The 20,326-nt window shown below is 59.9% G+C and overlaps 1 protein-coding gene across 1 annotated transcript in view; it reads right to left on the reverse strand.

The window, feature by feature from the left end:
* Window positions 1-2,783: 2,783 nt before the first annotated feature.
* SLC9A1 (solute carrier family 9 member A1) overlaps window positions 2,784-20,326 on the reverse strand; it is a 30,149-nt gene continuing 12,606 nt past the window's right edge. The window contains exons 2-12 of the mRNA XM_075522231.1: window positions 10,063-10,523; window positions 8,057-8,307; window positions 7,344-7,561; window positions 6,765-6,967; window positions 6,415-6,504; window positions 5,945-6,015; window positions 5,302-5,475; window positions 5,040-5,154; window positions 4,513-4,614; window positions 4,100-4,172; window positions 2,784-3,251 (exon numbers count right to left, since the gene is read on the reverse strand). Of these exons, the coding sequence (XP_075378346.1) occupies window positions 2,929-3,251; window positions 4,100-4,172; window positions 4,513-4,614; window positions 5,040-5,154; window positions 5,302-5,475; window positions 5,945-6,015; window positions 6,415-6,504; window positions 6,765-6,967; window positions 7,344-7,561; window positions 8,057-8,307; window positions 10,063-10,523 (2,081 nt within the window). The 3' untranslated portion in view covers window positions 2,784-2,928. The remainder of the gene's footprint in view (window positions 3,252-4,099; window positions 4,173-4,512; window positions 4,615-5,039; window positions 5,155-5,301; window positions 5,476-5,944; window positions 6,016-6,414; window positions 6,505-6,764; window positions 6,968-7,343; window positions 7,562-8,056; window positions 8,308-10,062; window positions 10,524-20,326) is intronic.

Below are 20,326 nucleotides of genomic sequence, written 5' to 3' on the forward strand. Positions count from 1 at the left end.
CGTGGGGCAGGTGAGATGCTCGGGCACCCTCCGTGCCCGGGATGAGTGGCCATCACCCGGCTTCTGGGCTGCAGCCAGCTCCTCTCAGCACTCCCACCCTTTGGGCTGGGATGGCAACACTGCTGCTCTCCAGCGAGGACGCAGCCACGGCTTGGCTTTCCCCGTTCCTGCCAAACCCTCCTGCTTCGGGGTCCCCCCACCGGCACGGCTGCCCCAGGGACGAGCCACCCCGGACCCCGCACAGGGTGCAAGGGTGGCACCCACTGAACCGGCGCCGCCATGGGCCCTTGGCATCGCCTGCCCCATGGGCTCCATGGCATCGCCTGCCCCACAACCCTGGCCGCCTCGTCCTGCCCAGGGACGCCTCGGCAAGGGGGGGACCCCGGGGGTGCGGCGGCCGGGCCAAGTCCCGGCCCAGGGCTACGGGGGACCCTGGGCTTCAGGTATTTTAAGCACATGAGCAACGCCAGCCATTACGCGCTTGCTGGATGGCGAGGGGGTGAGTCACGGCCTCGTTGAATCAGAGCTTTAATTTGCAGCGATGAAACACGCTCCCATTGCAATTGCCCAAAAGCGAGGAGCTCCAGCCACCCCGGGGCACCCGCGGCCCTGGGGGGGTTCTTAGAGGGGGGGAGAAGGTGCAAGCACTGCCAGGGCTGGGAAGGTCTTTCCTGGGGGATTTTAAGGTTGGGGTGCAGCCCCTCACCCGGGCACCGCCTTGAGCCTCTTCCCTCTCTCCAGCTGCGGGATGCTGGCGGGAACCGGCTCCTCTCCAAGGGCTCGGCTTCAGCCCCGGCTCCTGGGGAAACCCAGGGCAAAAATCACAGGGCTCAAACGTCCCCGAGCCCCCTCCCCTGGGGATGGAGCAATCGGCCCCCCAAAGCCCCATTGCAGTGCAGGCAGGGACCTGGGACGCCTGCCCCTTCCTCCCCGGGGACAACACACCGGGCTCGGGGTGGGCAGAGCTGCCCGGGACGCCCGGCCGGCACCTCGGGGCCGCGATGGGGAGATTTGGGCTCCTGCAAAAAGACCTGCCTTTTGCCCGCAAAGTGAGAAAACCAGCCCTTCCCCTCCCGACACCCCCTCACGCTGGCACAGCCCCGGGGAGGGATGCGGGAGTCCGGGCTCTGCGGAGCCTCTGTCTTCGCCAAAGTTGGGAATGGCTTAAAAAGTTCCCCCCGGCCGGGGGAACCCATCTCCCCAAGCCACAGTGGGAAGGCAAGGGACAAACCCTCCATCCTGACAGCGATGGGGACGAGGTCTCGCAGCCACCTCATTCATCCGGGACAGCCGGGACTCTGCAGCAGGGGTAGAAGCCCGAACAGTCAGAAAAAACCCACTAAAAATTAACATTAATTTATTAGAATATCCATGATAAAAACCAAGATTTTCTTTACATGTGTTCTTTTTTTTCCTTTTTACACAAGAGAATTTTCATTGCTTTTTTCCTCCTGGAGACAGAGCAGGGCAGGCAGGCAGGCGCAGGCAGCGACGTGGGCTCTCGCCCCGGCGTGACGAAGCTGCGTGGACGCCGGTCCCCGGGGTCCCGGTTGGGACGTGGAGCGGGTGGGCACGCGGGACGGGCGCGCACCAAGGCAGCGGGGCAGAGAGGACGCGTGGCAAGGCACGGCGCAGGGAGGGGGAAGCAGCCCGGGCTCCCCAGGGGAGGGGGTGACGAGCACCCCGCGGCATGGGAGAGGCAGCACCCATGGCGAAGGGTGGCATGTGGTGGGAGCCGGGTGGCACGTAGGGGACGAAGTGACACGCTCGAGCACGATGCAGGACAACCTGAGCCCGGGGAGGGCTGCAAGTCACCTAAACACCCAGCGCTCCCTCCCAGCCGAACCTTGGGGAAAAACGGGTCCTTCCAAACCCAGGAGCCCCGACAGCCCCAGCCGTCTCCCTCCCGCCAACCTCCCGGCCCCAGCGCGTCCCCATGCTGGGCGAGCCGGCCCCCGGCTCTTCCCCAGCTCCTCTCAGTTGCAGGGAGAGAAAAATAATCCCTCCCATGTAGCAAATGCAACCCCCTGCATGCCCCATCCCCGTGCCCGGGGAGCCTGGATGCCGTCTTTGGTTAAGGAGCAGCCGGTGCTGCTGCCACGCTGCCGGGCAGGCACGGGGCGGGGGGCCGAGGCTGGCAGAGTCCCCGCGGGGACGGGTGACAGGTAGTGGTTCCAGGAGGGACACAGAGGCCCGGGCTTGCGGGGCCGCTCAAAGCGAGGGGGGACCCGGCTCCCCCCTTGCATGGCTATAGGATATTTATTTAACAAGACCTGGCATGGAATGCAGGGCTGGAGGAGAGGTTCCTGGGCGGCAGCCGGCCCCGCGGGGGAAGCGGCCAAGGCAGGGAGCAGCGGCACAAGCCCCAGGTCCCCGGGAGGGTGCTTGGTGGGGTGCTGGGTGCGCCAGCCCCGGCGCAGAGCCCGAGTCCCGTCTTCCCATCTCTCCGCTCCGGAGAAAGGCGAGGGGGCAGGTAAAACGCAAGCCAGGGACAGGCGAAGCGGTGCCATGGGGCAGCCTCCGCAGACAACCCCAGCTCCCCGGCCAGAGCCCACCCTGCGCCGGCAGCAGCCGCTCCGAGGAGCCGCTCGCAGGTCCTGAGAGTTGGGCAGCCTCCGCGAAAGCCCCGCCGGGGCTGCGAGGCACCTGCAAAGCCCAGTGCCGGGCGGTAAATCGTCCGTCACCCCCAGGCCGCGGCGGCCGAGGAGCCCGGTGCGTCCCAGGGGCTCCTTCCCCGCTCCTCGGGGCCAGCCCAGAGCTTGCTGGGCAGAGCTGTCCTGGCAATCCCAGTCCATCCAGGACGGTCTCCCCTTCCCGAACCCGGTGTGTAGTGATAGAGGAAACCAAAAAGGAGAGCAAAGAAAGAAGAACAAATGAAGAGAGAGAGAAACCGTACGGAGCATCGCGCGAGGCTTCGCACGTCAGCTGCTACTGCCCCTTGGGGATGAAGGGTTCCCCCTCCTCCGGCTCTGGCCGAGGCCCCGGGTCGCTCAGGCATCGCAGCATCCGCTGGTTGCTGGGGCTGTCGCCGGTCCCCGGGGTGAAGACATCGTCGGTACCCGGGGAGGAAGGCTCCTTCACCCGCATCACCAGCCCCTCCTCGTCCTCCTCGGGTGAGGGTGGGAGGCCGCCGCAGCCCTTGGGCTCCTCGTTCACCAGGTCCACGGACTCCGGGGACTGCGGGGAGGCTGGGTCGATGGTGATGATGGGTAGATTCTCCGAGTCCGCCTTGGGTTCGTAGGCCAGCGGGTCTGGGGAGGCAGAGAGGGGTCAGGCAGGGCCCGTCTCACGGTATCACCAACAAACTGGGTCAGGATAGCCTGGGCAAGGGAAGGGGGGTCTCAGGGACCCCCACCTAATGCATCCCAGATGTTTGGGGCTGGGGTGCCTGGGCTCACTCTCTCTTCTAATTTCCAAGTCTGCTGTTTCATTCCTTTTTTTGATCTCCACATCCCATCTGGAGCAGCTCCAGCCAGCCCAGCCTTGCTTCCCAGGACCGCGCCGTTTGCACGGGGCGAAGCTGCCCTCTGCCGATTAACCGCCGGCTCCGCAAACGCCAGCAGCAGCGTCACACCCCGTCACACCCTGTCACACTGTCCCCAAAGCAGGGAAGGACACATAGGACAGGAGGAACCGAAGATGGCAGAGCACATGTGTGCTGGAGAAGCTGGGAGCCCAGGGGCAGGTCTCAGGGCTGAGCGCTCCTGGTCCTCTCCCCTGCAGAAGGCAGGGAGAGGCACGGCCAGAAATGCGGCTGCGTGGATGGAGCGAGCTGATGGGACAGATCGGCCGACCAGCCAAGCTCACTTCTTGGTGGGAACCGTGCCGGGAAGTGAGCCGGGTGCTTCTGCTCAGGCAGAGCCCACCGTGTGCCCGGGCTGCACGCAGCGGAGCTTGGGCTCGGAGAACAGCAAACCCCTGGGGCTTGGCTGCACCGCACAGCGGGGAGCGGGACGGGGACCATCGGGGCTGGAGAGCTGGCAGAGGAGCTGAGGGGGTGCGGGACAACGCAACGTCCGAGGGTCTCAGCACCAAAGCGCCGGCGATGCCCAGCGAGGTGCCGGCAGCGGTGCTCCCCCGGCAGCTCAGTCCCACCTACCTGAGCCTATGCGAGCCCGGGACATGGTGGGCGAATCGAGCTTGTGAGCCGGCACCGTCAGGTAGTTGTTCATCTGGAATTGGATGGCAGCATGAGGGCCCGTCTCTATGGGAGTGGCCGGGGTAAATGGGGAAGGGGAGGCAGGGAATTGACCCCAGGCCACGGGGATGAGCGAGAAGCAGCAGCGGGATGCAGGGGACACGTGCACGCATCCTCCCAGCTGTGCTGCAAAGACTTGCTCGGAGCCTGGGGCGATCAGAGGCCTCCCAAGGCTTGGGGTCACCCACGGTCACCTGAACCTCAGCCCCCTCCCCATGCAGGACGCCGATGTCCTTCCCAGGCTGGGAAGCCCCCTCAGCCCCCCACCCTCCCCAGCCCACGGCAGCATCCCCGCTCCAGCATCCCCTTGACACCTTCTGTTCCAGCTGCCGGGCCTTCTGCCTGCGCAGGAGCATCTGGTTCCAGGCTTCTTCGTAGGGGTCGGCCACGAGCGTGTGCCGGTTGTAGGATCGCAACTGGGAAAAGGCCCCAAGAAAAGGAGACGCGTTAAAAAAAACCACACAGAAAGGCAAAGGAAGGTCACCGCACCGTTTCCCTTGGAGATGGACGAAACAGCCACCAGTGGGCAGACCACGTCCAGGCAAGCTGGTGGCTTGTCCCTTGGGTGCTACCATGGGATGCCTGGTCTTGGCCCAGCAAGGGTTTAAATGCTGGGCTCAGCCACCGACCGAGCCAGCCTCCCCCTCAGCGCTATCCCAGCACCATCCCAGGAGGAAAAGCTTCCTGGGGAGGGAGAGCCAGACCAGGAACACAAGGGGCAGCAGGGCAGGGACACCAGGGGTGAAGGGCCCAGCTGGCCCTGAGGGCTTCTGGTTGGAAGTGGTCCTGGCCACCCCCAGGGAAGCAAAGGGGACACGCACGGTGCCAGGGGACACCTTACCCTCTGCCTGGTTTTCTGCAGGTTGTTGCGAAGGATTTTCCGGATCTCCTCCTCCTTGTCCTTGGACAGGGCTGGAAGGATGCGCTCCACGGGGAGGGTCTTGGGGTTGATGTTCCTGCGTGGACAGAGAGGATTCAGAGTGACACCGCGATGGCCAGAGCAGGGCCGCACGGCTGCTTGCCCTGCGGCCACTAGCAGGGAGCACTCAGCCTACACCAGGGGCCCATCAGAGGCACAGGGCGGCCAGGGCCGGGGAACTCACTGGATGGAGACGGTGGAGACAGCGGAGGGGATCTTGCCTATGCCCCCACTCTCCACCAGCTCGATTGCCTGCTTCATCTCCATCTTGTGATAGAAAGCGATGAGCTGGGGCTCCTTGGACCGCTCCCCCGCAATCAGGCACTTCTTCACGTACTTCTTGTTGAAGCGATTCAGCCTTCCCGAGGACGTGGGGAAAGGAGGAGCAGCGATATATCAGACCTCCCACTGCCCCAGAACCCCCTCCCAGCTCCCCATCCCTGGCCCAGGCCAGCAGAAGATGGTTTAGTTCCCACCAGCGCAGGTCAGGCCAGACCTTCCCCAAATCCCTCTCGAGCCAGGCAGCCTCCGAAACACCCAGCAGCTGCTTGTACCCACAACGGATGGTCCTGAGCTCCTGCAGGGACCAGCCACCAGCAGCTCCCACGCTGCTGTGGGCACGCCGTGGGTGGCGTGGTGAAGGGGTGCAGTCCTGCAGCCCCACTCGCACCCGACCCAGGGCCCTAATTCATCGAGGGGAGTGTGTGTGTAGACATTACAGCCCGGGGAAAAAGCCAGCACAGGGCTGGGAAACCTTCCAGGTGGCGATTCAAACCCTTCCCTATCTCTTCCACAGGTCCCCTGTGTCACCGAACCTCCACACTCACTTGTCCTTCCAGTGGTGATGCCCGTAGTGACCGCAGATATCCTCGATCCCCGTCAGAAGGTGATCCAAGAACTGGAAGAGAAGGTTCAAGGCGTAGGCAGCTCGCAGGGCTGTTGCCCACCCTCTCCCCACCCCGACACCCACGCTGACACAGGGGTGAGGGCACTCAGGGGGTGCAAAATGAGGGCTGTGGGTCCAGGATGGGCCTCAGGAGGGCAGCACGGTCCTACGCAACCGGGCTGATGCTCTACCAGGCACAGGGGAGGTCTGGGTCGGAGCGGGCACTGGACGACACAGATGGGGGAGAGCCCTCGCTCCGTCCCCCCTTACCTTGGGCACTGATTTAAGGGCAGCTCCCGCTCTGTAAACCCGCCTGGTTACAGCGGTGGAGGTGGCAGAAGCAGAGAGAGAAGAGGGCTAAGGCGGTGAAGAGAAGCGCGCGGGAAGGGCCGGCCGGGCGCAGCGGGTTACCTGCGTGTGGATCTCTTCATTGATGGAGCGTTTTGTCTCTTGCTTCTTCTTCACGGCCAGCAGGTCCACCAAGGGCCGGATGGTCATGCCCTAGGGAATGGGGAGGGTGGGTCAGACCTCTCCCCAAGGCACACCGGCGGGAGCGGGACGGGTTCAGCACAGCCAAACCACGGGGCTCCGCACTGCTGGTGTCACTTGGCAGCCTCAAGAGCTTTTGGAGAAGGGGGACGGTGACAGGGTCAGGGATGGAGGCTGGGGATGTGCTCCTGACTCTCCACACACGCAGGAGGCTCACTGAATAACCCCCTTTCCCTCCGAAACCGCACTGTGACCACCTGCGTGCCACCAACCTGCACGAAGACTGTGAAGAAGATGACCGTGATGATGGCTGTGAGGAACATGTCCCTCATACCAAAATGCTTATAGTCCAGGAGGTAACAGAGGGAGAAGGCAATGGCTCCCCGCAGGCCCCCGTAGGCGATGATGAACTGGTCCTTCGGCGTCAGCTTCACAATTCGGAATTTGTTGATGAACCAGGTGAGGACCAGGACGCCTGGGGGAGCGGGGCAGGGCCTCGTGTGAGCGGACGGTGAAGAATGCCCTCCAGCCCTGAAGAAACCCCCCCAGGGAGCCCAGCTTGCAGCCTAGTGCAGTGTCACCCCCTCGGGGCCATGGGTGCAGGTGGGTGCTGCCCTGCTCGCTCATCCCAACACCCCTCACCAGCTTCAACCCCACGGCCAGAACAAACTTGGCCTCAACCCCACCTCCCCACAAAGCCAACCACCAGCAAGGCTGATGCCCATGGTGGAGCAGTGCCACCCAGTCAACTCCAGTCTCCCCAGCAAAGCAAACTTGGGCCTCGTGGCCCTGAGAGTTGCCCATCACCCAGGACCATCCCCAAGGACTTTGCCACCACACTGACACCTCACCTAAAACTCTTGCGATGAGGCAGAAGAGCAGCGTGCTGATGACAAAGGTCCAGTTCCAGTAGTGGTGGCCAGCCACGGTGGAGACGCCCAGGAAGATGAAGATGAGGGTCTCGCTCACGCTGCTCCACATCTTAAGGAAATACTTGATGGTGGTGTGGGACTTGTGGGAGATGTTGGCTTCCACATAGGGCCGCATGACCACACCGGAGGCGATGAGCCTAGGGGCAAGGTTGGGGCACTCAGCAGCCGTGGGGACATGGGGACAGCCCCAACCGCTGGCCCTGCAGCAGCGTTTTGTGCTCTTATACCAAGCCTCAGAGCAGGACAGGGCTTGTGAGACACCAGCCATTATTCAAGGCCTCCAGAGAAGGCAACACGAGGTTCCTCCTTCCCCCTGGCAGGGCAGGCATGAGCACTGGAGCCAGGCAGCACAAGACCATGTCACCTTGAGTGCTCAGCAGGCCCTGCCTGCTACTGTGTGCTCAGGAGAATGGGCAATGGGCTGCCAGCACCCCAGGATCCGTGGGACAACTCAAGAGAGTCACTTCCCTCATCTGCTTCCCTGCATATCCCAGCCCAAACACACCTCTGGCCCTCAGTGCGCATGTACTGGCCGTGCTGGGACAGCCAGAGGGCTGTGGTTACACCAGAGTAAATCCTCCAAATGGTCCTGGGGACAGGAGGGCATCTCATCCCACCCGTGCCCAACTCACGCCATGATGCCGGAGAGGTGGAAGAGCTCAGCAGAGAGATACGCCATGTAGCTGTAGAGGAAGACGAAGAGGGGCTCGATGACTCGGATGTGCGAGGTGAAGCGGGAGGTGAAGGCAGCGATCACCCCATAAATGACACCCACGAAGACACCGCCCAGTGACACCACGAAGAAGCTGAGGAAGCCGAGGATGATATCGATAATGGTCACCTGCTCGAAGTTGGCAAACTCTTCAAAGAGGTGGTAGAGGACCTGAGAGGGAGAAGGGAGAGGGGGGTTCAAACTGCCCCAGTGGCAAGAGACAGCCTCACCTCGGAGGAGACCTGCTCAGGGACCTTCCCTGGGAGAGCAGCAGCAAAGGGAGCCAGGCAGGTAGCCGGCACGGCACACCGGAGATGAGGTGTGCCAGTGCTTGGTGACCCCGAGCTGGGTTCTGTGCTTGACCAAGTCTCATGCCAAAAAAACCCTGGTGGTGCTTTGCTGTGTGAGACACAGACCCGTAGGGACCAGCTCCCCGTCCTCCATGGCTCGCAGGGAGGACATGGTGCCATCGGAGACGTGTCTGGGACAGCTCTGCTCTCCAACACAGCCCCGACCGCTGTCCCAGGAGGGGCTTCGGTCAAGGTCTGAACCAGCCAGAGACTGTTGCTGCTTCCCAACGAGCAGGTCAGGACAGACCCAGGCTGGGGGACACCCAACAGCCGCATGGAGAGAAAAGCCAACATCGGCCCCGCTCAGCCCAGAGAACAAGCCAAACCCTTACGCCATTTTGTAGCCAAAAGGGCAACCTCGAAGAGGAGCCCACCCCGGGCTACATCACCTTCTCCCACCCCCTGACACATTTACTGGAGAGATTTTAAAGCAGAAGCCGACGCAGCTGTGTCAGGATGGGAAATGGGCTTCAGGGCATCCTGCAGGGATGGCAGCACTTGCAAGCAGAGAGAGGGCGAGGTGCCAGCTCCTGCCTGCCAGGGCCGGGTCCTGGGACGCGGGCAGGGACAGACGTGACAGCAGAAGGCAAAAGCATTCCCCAGGGACGGGAGCGGGGACACAGACCCTGCAGGGAGCCTCTGGCCAAAAGTGGGGGAGAAGCGCCCAGGAAAAGCCCTGTGGTGGGACAGTATGTTCCTCGTCAGCCCTTGCAGCCTGCTGAGCAGCCAGCTCTGAATCGGACAGCTGGGATACGGGAGAAGAGCCAGGAAAAAGCAGTGGCTTAGAAGTAAATTTAGAGGTCAGCTCTGCAGAGGAGGACACCGCACTGATGGCCAAGCCAGCACCTGGACACAGAAGTCCTTTGGAAATGGCATGGCCCCAGAGCGGGGTGGCCTGGCACCCGAACTTCCCAAAGGTCCCTGCAAAGCTGCTGCTCAAAAGACTGGGGCTGAGGGGTGACCCAGGCAGGATGCCAGCCTGGCTGCAGCCCCCCCGGCTCTCCCCTTGCCACGGGTGGCCATGTCCTGTCCTCGCACCTCCTCCGTGCTACAGCCGGGGCACAGCAAGGAAGACCACATCAGGGACCACGAGGAAGGAGACAGGAGGGAGCAGCAGCTACGCGGCAGAGCTGCCTGACCCAGCGCCAGCCCCTCCACGTTCCTGCTCGCCTTCCCTGGCAGGACAGGCATGAGCACAGCAGCAGGCAGCAATTTCACCCAGGAGAGCAGATTCCCAGGAGACCAAGGCGCTGGGGACAGTCCTGCTCTTCACCAAGAGGTGGTAGCTGGCTGGCGATGCGCTCTCGGCCTCCCCAAACTGCCAAGTAAAACGCTTCACCTTAACCCACCTCTGCGGTGTTTTAAGCCGCTATATTTAGCTTTGCAGCTGCAAAAGGTTAGGAGCAAGCGGAGCTGCCGCAGTTCAGCTGGCAGGAGGCACTTGGCAGCTTGCAGTGGCCCAGTCTACGGTTCTGCCCTCAGGACCTGATTGACAGCTGCCCATCCTGGTGCCACCACCCAGAGATGCTCCCCCGAAGCAAACCCCATCCAGGGTCAATCCCCCTCATCCACTTACGACCGTGACGGCGTCATTCAGAAGGGACTCCCCGAAGACCAAGATGTGGAGCAGCTCGTTGATGTGGATCTCCTCAAAGACAGCCAGCACGGCCACCGGGTCCACGGCCGAGATGATGCTGCCGAAGAGCAGGTTGGCCAGGAGGCCAATGTGGTTCAGGCCGGGGCCGCCGAGCTGGCACACGGCGTACATCAGGCCACCCAAGAAGAAGGCATTCCAGAGCGTCCCCACCACGGCGAAGATGAGGATGGTGCCCAGGTTCTCGGTGAATTGGCGCAAAGGGAGGAAATAACCAGCATCCAAGATGATGGGGGGGAGGAGGAAGAGGAAGAAGATGTCCGACTTGAGGATGGGCGGCTTTTCACCCACCCCTTTGATGAGCCCCCCAACCAAAAGGCCCACCACAATGAGCAGGCAGCTCTCAGGAACGATGTTGGACACCGAAGGGATCACATGGAAGCCTGGAAAGGAGAAGGAGAGAGCAAGACACATGTTGGCTACACGACTGGAGGATGCTCTCTGCAGGAGGACACCCCTGCGGGAGCCGGGGACCAGTTCCCAGCCCTCCCTGCACTCTTCAGGATCATTTTCTCTTTGCGTGCCTCAGTTTCCCCTCCTAACCCCCTTCTTCCCAGTGCTCCCAAGCTGTAAAGTGGAAAGCGCAGCTTCACCAGGCCCACATACCCTGGCACTGCTTGATCTCAGGCCAGAAAATAACAGCGAGTCCCAGTTCAACAGGCGGCAGCTGCCCCCTGGGCACCCCGGGGGTCTCTGAGGGGACCCCCAGGCCCCCGCGACAGCCATCTGCGGCACAGGCAGTTCTCACAACACAGGCTGTCGCTGGCTCCAGCTCTTCCCATCGCAGCTACTAATGCCGGGCGCACGTAGGCACTGGCATTTACCTCCGTCAGACGGCAGCCTGCCCACCGAGTGCCGTTACACCCAGCGTGCCAGGCTCTGGCAGGAGGCAGCAGCGCGGTGCCCGTCCCCGGGTATCCCTTACGCAGGGGACAGGGAGGGGAGCTGGTTTGAGGATGCAATCGGAGCGGTTCCTTATCACCTTCCTGCAGCTTCAGGCCAAGCTAGGAGGTTTTATAAGGCTGGTTGCAGCAACGCCTGCCTTCCCTGCAGGCAGGGCTGCTCCCGGGCATGGAGCAGGGACAGGACATATCCTCATGGAGCAGGGACAGGACATATCCTCGCGGTGCAGGGCTATTCCTTGGGGTGCAAGGTAAGAGGGAACTCGTTTTCCCCTTTTTGAATCACAGCACGATCCCAAATACAGGTCTCCGAGCCAGCCGTGACCCGCTGGGATGACATCCATCCACCAAACACAACCCCGGCAATGCGGGCATCTGCCTGCTGGGTCGGGCAGGCAGCACGATGCCAACCGAAGCAGTGCTTCAGCCAACGCACTGATAGCCACAGAAGGATTTTGGGTTCCCTGGATCCTCTCCCAGGCTTTATAATTATTATTTTGAAGTGAGGCACATTTGTTCCCTGGCAAGGGAAGCGGTTTAAAATAAGGAACCCTGCCTTGGCATCCCGTGTTCCTCCATTCCTTCCGGCTGGGCGGCTGTGCCATCTGCACATCGTTTCACAACAGATTTAAAAAAAAAAACCCTCCCTAACGAGCCACCATCCTGCTGACGATCCGGAGCCGCTCTGCGCTGCGGTGAGCACTGCCCGTCCCCCCGCACCGAGCCTGCAGGGACCACATCTGCGTCGCGGTGCCAGCTCATCCCTCCTCCACCTGCGCAGCCGAGCGGGGAAGATGCCGCAAGAATCGGGCTCCGATGGGAAAAGCAGTCGCTTCCACCATCCCTCCCTAAGGACAGGCAATGAGTCAGCTATCGGCCGCTGCCACAGCCACGCGCAGGTCCCCGAGGGCAGGAGTGGGACCTCAAATTGCTACCGGAGCTGCAGGCACTGCCGCCAGCGTGGGCGAGCCCGGCACCACAGAGGCCGGAGGATTCATCGCACCCAAGGCTCCACGCGAGTCTGGCTGCGCTGTTTCGGCAGCGCCGGGGTGGCTCCGGTGGGTCTCGGGTGCCGGAGCAATGCGGGAAGGAGTCTGGTTTCTACCTTGGCTTTGCCGCAGCAGCGCCGATCTCTGAGCAAACTGCCCCGTGGCCCTCGGGTTCAGGCACGAGGGGAAGCCGGGAGGAGACGGGAAGCATCCGAGCTTTCTCCCAGTGCTCTCCCAATATCTGGCCACCTGCATTCAGGGACCTCCCAGGCTGGATGCGGTTCCTGATTTACCCTCATGGGATTTTTTTTCTGTCTCCGATCCCCCCCAGAGCCCACGCAAGCGCTGAGCTCCCCAAGGCAGCCCTGGCAGGGAGCTCCCCATGGGAGGGGAGGCGATAATTCCTTTTCCAAGCACAGCTCATGCAAACACCAGGAACAACCAGCCCTTCCAGCACAACGGGCAATTGCCCGTCTCAGCGTACGCCAGCCCTGGCCAGAGTAAGGTTTAAAGCCACACAAGCAGCGAGAAGCCCGCAGCAAATCAGTTTTCGCTTGCTAAGGATGTTCAATCATGAATAAAACACAAACACTGACAATTAAGCATCTCTCACTTCTTCCCCACAGGCCCCAGGATGCCATTAAACTGGAACATTCGCGTGCTGATGTGAATTCAATGTTTTAGAGCCTTTTTGTAGCGCCCTAAAAATACACTCACATGGGCTGCATGTTAATTATGCCTTTGATTTCGCTGAATCTCAGCCATTTTTCGCTCCCCGCTTTCTCCGCTCAGTATTTTTAGAGCACTCGAAAGCTCATCGGTACCAATCTGTTGCTGGGATCCTGCTGGGATCCTGCTCCAAGTGCCGGGCCAGCATCCCGCTTCGGGGTGGGGGTGATTAATGGGAAGAAACGCTCTCACGGCAGGGGCAATGCCAGGCAGGGGCGAACCAGCCCCATCCCAGCTCTGCGCCTGAATTTCTCTCCTGGAGGAAGCGGGAGGCTGCGGCAGGATGCTGCGTGATGAGGACGCCCGGCCACGGGCACATCCAGGGGCAGCGGGAAGAGGAATACATCTTGATAATAGCCTTAATAATAATAATAAGCCTTAATAACCCCCAGGCTCCTGTTCCCAGCTGCTTTGGTGAAAGGTTATTTGCACAGCAGTTGCCTGTGCCGCTCGCCTGCCCGGGTACCTACTGCTGCCACCCACCTGTCCCCAGATGTGGTGGCCCTGCTGCAAACTGGGACTCGTGTACCGCAGCGGGTGCTGCAAATCCTCTGCTGCCAGCGCAAAGCCGGGACGAGCCGGGAGGAAGGGGAGGCACAGCAAGACCCCCGGTGCTCCTTCATTTTCCTCTGTTAAGCCGCAGCAGAAGGGCAGGAGCCGGCATCCGAGAGGTCCTCCTGGCTGGGAGGGCTCCGCATGACTCGTGCCAGCTGCATGGGAAACACTTCCCTAAGGAGCGAGGAGCAGTAACGGAGAGACAGCGCCTGCACCGGGTGTACGAGGCTCCCGGCACGCCGCTGCCAGCACACCCTGAATAAACAAGCGATGAGAGAGCGGAGGGGATGAGGCAGACGGCCTCTGGCACATCTGCAGCTGGAGGATGAGCAGGGATGTGCAGGAGCGGACAGGCGAGCACATGGAGCAGCTTTTTCCGTGGAGAATCACCCGCTGGGTTTCTGCTGGTTTCCTTGAACCCCACCAGGAGGGAAATTCCCCAAGATCCCATTTCCCTGGGAGCGACCCGCGACCCCCAAATCACCAGCACAGGGCATACATAGTCACCTAAGTTTCTTCCTTTGGAAAACAAACTCCATGGGAGCAGTTCCCCTATCAGCAGCATCAAACACCACTGAAACTATTAAAAGCAAGAGCAGTTGAGTAAACAGCAACCCCGAGAGCTTGAGCAAACAAGGAAAAGGAAATCCAGAAGTTAATAGTTCCTATTAAAATGGTTCCTTGCCCACATCACGCACCCCAGCTTGCATGTGCCCAGCAAGGCGAACGTGGGGATCGCTCTCCGCTGGTGGTCAGCTCTTCCTGGGGTTAGGGCAGAAAGGAGCTGGGGACTGGCTTTCCAGTTTTAACTGCAGTCTAAGCACTTGAACGACAAGAGGAAATCACCACGCTTCACATTAAAGAGATTTTGGGCAAGGAAAGCTGTTGCAAGGTGACGCTTGTGCTGCAAAAGTTTGCTCTGCAGCTTCTGAACACCAGCTGCCTTCATTTTGGTGTCTTCATTTTGGTGTCAGCAGATTTGCACGGGGCCATTTCTACCCAAGTGCAGGCAATTGAGGGCAACATCAGGAATTTTCCTCCACTACCTTCAGCGGTGGCAAGAACCACCAGCGTCTGTTGGATTGTGCAGCAAGGCAGATTATTTTTCCCCTAGGTGCATAAAGCAGGCTTGTATTTTGGAGGCTGTGGAAGCTGAACGAAGACACCTGAGCGTGGTCCCAGCACGGCGAGCTGCCTTTGGTCTCCAAACTTTGCAAGGGTCGGTCCTCATCCCAGCAAACACGAGGGCTTCCATTCCAGCTGCTAAAAGTTCATCCCCACCCTACCAAGGAGGAGCCGGGCTGCTTTTCCCAAGGCCGTGGCTGCTGGCAGATGCAGTGCCATGCAAATATTTACTCCCGACCAAACAGCGTGGGAGAGACTCTGACCTATGTGTGGTTTTTTTCCTTCCTCGGCTGTAACTGGGTTACGGCAGCCCCGGCGCATGGGCCGGATGCTGTGCCTGGCATTATATAAGCTCCATCCAGCAGCATCTCCTCCTTCACTGCTTAATGACTCAAAAACCACCATATCTGATCTGCTTCCATCCTCAGCCTGGGCAGGAAGAGCCTGAAGCGATACGGGAAGGGAAGGGACACGGAGAGAAGGGTGCTGGGCACCCAACCCAGACCCAGCATCCCCACCCCAGGGGAGCGCTGCTGTCCAAATGAGCCGGGTCCCACAAAAGCATTTGCCTGAGGCGATGCTTCTTGCACCGTGGCTAAAATAGAGGCGATCTCCATGCCCTGAGCTGCTCACAGCAATTTGGAAATCCTCTCTCAAGGCCAGAAGGGGATGATTTGCAGCTCTCAAACCAACAGCAGCTCTCGTAGGCGGCTCCGGTGCTGGGAACCTACTGCAAAAGGGAGCAGGGAGCATCCCCCTTTGCTCAGCCCAGCCTCATCCCAAGCAGAAAGCCCCAAGGCCCACAGATGCCGTGTCCTACAGCATCTCTAAGGTCCCCTCCCTCCCCGCCTGATGGCATTTCCCCGTCCCACCCACGCAGGACTTCTCTCCCTCCCCTTCACCCTGGCCTCTGCAATACCGCTCCGTATGGCATAGGACCCAAGGTCAGGCTTAGTCAGAGCTCTGGTAGCGCTCCCCTAATTTTAAAGACCTCTCTCAAAGCAGTGCAGAAAGAACATTTCAATAACTTTTTAATCAAACACTTGAAAAGAACGCTTATGGTGAAAGAAAGGAGGCGAAGCCTTCACGCACTTCCCTGCTCCAGGCCAGGTCTGGGAGACATCTACATCTCCACCCCAGCTCCCACCGCGGGGACACTGCTGGAGTTGGAGCCGTAAGAGTAATCCCCATGGTCCTAAGAAATACTGGTGTTCAGAGGCAACAAATGAAAAATAAAATTATATATACATTATAAAATATAATATTATAAATATATTACAAAATATATATGTAATTCCAATGCCAGAGGCAGCCTGCACCATGAGACAGCACGCTAGCCCCCGCTCCCAGAGCCACTGCACGCTCGTCCCCACGAGCCAGTCCCCGCAGATGGGATTGCCATCAGCCATCACATCCTCCTAGAGCCGCAGGTTGAATTTGGCTGGGGTTAACGTCCCCTCCTTCCCCAGGAGGAAAAGAAACGTGAAGGAGGAGGGAAGAAAACCCACTTCACACGCTTGGCTTGGTCGGCGTTTGAGTCGGAGCCCGGTAAACGGGGAGGAAGGAGGGAAGGGAGCATGCGGCGTGGCTGGGAGGGCTCGGCACGTTCACGGTTAAGCGGGATGCTCCTGCGGCTTCACCCTGGCTTCCCAAGCGCCCACGCATGGGAGCATTGCGGGAAAGCCAGGCTGCTTGCAGGAAAATGCCTGTTAGCTAAGAGGAGGCACAAGAAATGAGAACGGTTACAAAAACACCCCATCCTCCCAGGCTTCAGAAGTTTATTAGAGCAGCTGCAGGCTCCAGCAGGCAGGCAGAAGCCCCGAGAGAGAAATTACACAATTATCAACTGGGGATTAGACAGCTCTTCCACCCCCTGGATGATTTTTTTCTGTAAGGAGGTAGATGAGGGGTTAGTCTGGGCAAGAGGGTGGTGAAGCCCCCCGGGTGATGCTCGCTGCAGCCCCAGGGACCCATGGGTGCTTGTCTGGGCTGCAGGGTGGGACAGAGCAGCAGCATGGCTTGGATGCTGAGTGTGCTGCGGTGCTGGAAAAGCCCCAGGAGAAGGCACGGGGTCGGAAAGGAGGCGACGAGGGGGAGCAGGCATGCTCAGAAGGGCTGCCCTTCTGAAGGACACTGCAGAGAGCACCGGCTGGAGGAGACACACGTGTCTCAGCAGCACCAGGGCCCCTCCAAAGGCCACTTTAACCCTTTAGGACACCAGGCTGGCAGGGTCCGGGTGGGCCATACAGAGACGCAGCAGCCCTGTGTCATCAGCAAACCCATCGACCAGGTGGTGAGGGAGGCAGGGAAGTGCGGACACCTTCCCACGCTCCCGTGGGACATGGGGACCACGGAGAGCCCCGACATGTGGATGCTTTGCTGGATGAGCCACAAAGTCACTGATGTGTCACCAGTCACAGAGACCAGTCATCTGCAAGTCATTACCCAGCACCGTCCCCTTCTTTTTTCTCTGCTTAGAAGAAACAGCGGGGCAGGGAGGAGAGCTGGGGCTGGGCTCCCAGGGTCTGTAAAGCACCGAGACCACCCTGACCTGGCTTTCATGCTTTGTATTTTGGGGTGGTGAAGAGTCGAGGATGTGGGGTTAAGCCCCAGGCAGGGTTAAAGCCCTGCAGGAACAGAAATCCCTGCTGCCAGCTCTCCTGCCACATTGATATCCCATTAGCTTCGGCTTTACCAGTCGAGGGTTTCCTAAACTAGATCCCTCGCGCTGGCGAGGCACCACGCTCCCTCCCTCTCCGCAGGCCCTCCTCCACCCGGGTCCATCAGCGGACATGCCGAGGGGATGCTGCCCCGCAAGACGTCTGTCCCACAGCACGAGGCTGGCTGGGAATCCGGCTGTGCTCTGCTCCCAACCTCACCAAGACCACGTTTTGCAACCAGCTCCTGTGGGAAAGCCTATCTCAAGCTCCCAGATTTTGCCCGGAGCTTCTCTCCATTTATCACCTTTCCTCCTAAAAAAGGCACTGGATTTCTCTCTTTCCCCGCCTGACCAAGGGCTGCTGCTGCAGTTGCCCAAAGATCAGCCAGGCTTTGCCGATTGCTGGTGGCCTCCAGCACAATCCTCGTGGGACGTCTTGTAGCTGCTGGGAGCGTGTCTCAGCCCTGCTGTGCAGCCTCCCTTGTAAAACGGACCTGCCTGCAAAGACAGGGAGCGAGGAGCCAAGGGAAGGGCACGGAGAGAGAGCTGCATGCGCCAGGCACCGGCATGGGTACCAGATGTAATGGGGAAGTCTCGAGGGAAGGGGATGAAAATTCAACTTGCTAGAAAGGAATTAAATAGCTGGTGATTTACACCTAAATATAGAGCAAAGCCACGGCTCATGTCACCCTGCAAGGGGAGGAGGTAAAACCGTGATACTTAAATTACATCCATTGCGTCTCACAAGCTCCAACGTCACCACCTGCCTTGAACCTTCAGCTCTACCGATCACCAACACGGCTCGCGCCGGCAGCCGCTCCGCCGGGACGGCACGCACGGGGCCCCGCTGTAGATCGGTGGGAAACAAACAGCCCCTCGGCTTCGCCAAACCCTTTTCTGCTTCACCACGGAGCAGGGTTTTAATGCAGATCCGGGTGTCCCAAGTGCTCGCCTGCAGCTCTCTTTGGGCTGGTTTCAGCAATTTGGGTTGCTTGGGGGCAACCTGTAAGAGAAGCCTCAACGTCCAGAATGGAAAAGCTTGGATTTTCCACTAAAAAAATGACATTTCGTGTTTAGAAGTTGACTTTATTTTTTTAAAAGATGACACAGATACAGAAAGAGCTCCTAAGCAAAACAATTTCCTCCAGATCAAACCAAATGTTTCATTCAAGCCTCTTTATTTTCTTGTTGCTAATTACAAAGAAAAAACAAGAACCAGGAAGGTAATTAATTTATACTGCTTTTTGTGACTCACTGAGTTAATGCAGATACCACACAGGGGCCACACAGCCGGCACCCACCCAAACCTCACCCCGGGCTTGGCGTGCAAAGCAAGCGCAGGGAGAGAAGGGAAAAGCAAGCCACCCAGCCCTCATTTCGGGGATCACTCTTCTGCACCCCAGCCACCCGCGGGCAGGGGGCTGTGACCAGTCTGATGCTCAGAACTCGGGTTAAAATCCACAAGCATCCAGCACTGCGTTGCAGCCTCCAGACATTTTCGGTCTACAGGAAGTGGGGATCGAGTACGACCATTTCGTCTGCTTTAAGCAAGGCACGGGACGCAGGCGGGGAGGGAGATGAAGCCCCGTGCTGCACCGCAGAGCTCTGCCAGCTCAGACCCACCGAGGCCATCGCCGCTGGCCCCGCTGCGCCCGGGCTGGGTCCCTGCAGGTTCCGTCCACCCTAACATAAGGCGCCCAGTACAGCCTGGCTGTGATCGTGGCCAACTCCCAGACCTCAGCTCTGAGCTGGATTGCACACAACATCCCTACGAGCCACGTCACCGCAGTCAAGAGGCATTAAGACCCATTGCCAGTTGCCAAAGCTATGGTTTTATTTTCTCTCGGTGTGACGTTACTGTCCCCCTTGCCTACAGACCTTGCTCAAACAGCTGGGTCCCACCTCGCAGCCGCTGAATTGCCCCTTGTTTTCCCTCTCTTCCCCCCATACTGCAAACAAACCGGGGGCAAATGGAAAGAGTTTCCTGCGATAGGAGACCGAGAGCCGCCTGGTACAGCCTCCAGCTCACTCAATCTCATGTATTCAGCCCTAACGCCTACGGCGAGGCAAGCATGCATGAGAAGGTGACCTGCTTGGACCCTGCCTGCTTTGCAGAAGATAAGAACAGTGTTGATAGCATCACGCCAGCCCATGAATGAGGCAAAACCTGAAAGCTACAGAACAAAAAGCAGGCGCTGTCAGGTACCAGCGTGCAACAGCCTTGCTGCAGCTTAGCCAGTCAGCCACAGCAACCGATAACTTGCACTGGCCTGACCCTTGCAGACCTTGCAAGGACTCGTGCAAACCGGCTGGATCAAGCCCTTAAAGTACAGCCACGTTAGCAAAAGCAGGCGGTCCCGCGAGCGCAGCATCACAGCGTCAGGAAAGAGCCCTTCATCCCAGGCAAAGGGCAGACAGCTTCTCCGCACCTCCATTGCCAGGACGGGCTGGCGGGGAGTTTGCAGCAGGGCTGCGATGTCTGACGGTTTCCCAGTTGCACCATCCTCCTGCAGCAGCAGTTTGCAGCCAGTTCCCACTGGCGGGCCCCGAACAAATCCTCCGATGGGGGACAAGTCCAGACACCCCGCACCTCCCCGAGGCAGCTGGAGAGAGCAGACACGCACTTGCCTTTTCCAGATCTCACTGTCCCCTTCAGGGAGCAAAGCCCACACCCCAGAACAGCATAAACAGAGAATAAGCTGCAGTCAGAGCCTTCCTCCCTCAGGAGGATGCTGAGAGCTCCCCGTGCAAACGGGGGACGGATGCCAGGGCATCAGCAGGAGCGATGCTGGTCTGGCACTCTGCAAGGTCAAGGGGCCAAGGAGAGGACAGTTCAGAGCTGGTCTGGGGTGCAAGGCTGTGCTATTTCACGCCTGGAGCCTTTCAGACAGCAGTTATTTAGAGCCATTTCATGCATTTTAGCTGCTAGGATAAGCAACCGCCGTGGGGACTGGCAATAACAGGAATGGGTCTGGCATGCTGTCGAACCAGCCATTTCGGCAGGGCAGGGAGGGGAGGGTGAGCAGGCGGGTACCGCTCCTCCCTACCCCGTGCCGGCTGCCGCCGCGACACGGCTGAGCTACGCTGCCCACGAGCCCCCGCGCAGGCAGCAATAGCCGGCAGGGCAGGGGGAAAGCCTCTTCTGGTAACTCGGCGCCTGCAGCAACGTCATGTAGGAATGTGTCTCTAATCCTCGCCGTCGTGTCAGGGCCTTGCCTTCCCCTGGG

The sequence above is a fragment of the Mycteria americana genome, chromosome 21 (assembly GCF_035582795.1).
Source record: "Mycteria americana isolate JAX WOST 10 ecotype Jacksonville Zoo and Gardens chromosome 21, USCA_MyAme_1.0, whole genome shotgun sequence".
Lineage (NCBI taxonomy): Eukaryota > Metazoa > Chordata > Aves > Ciconiiformes > Ciconiidae > Mycteria > Mycteria americana.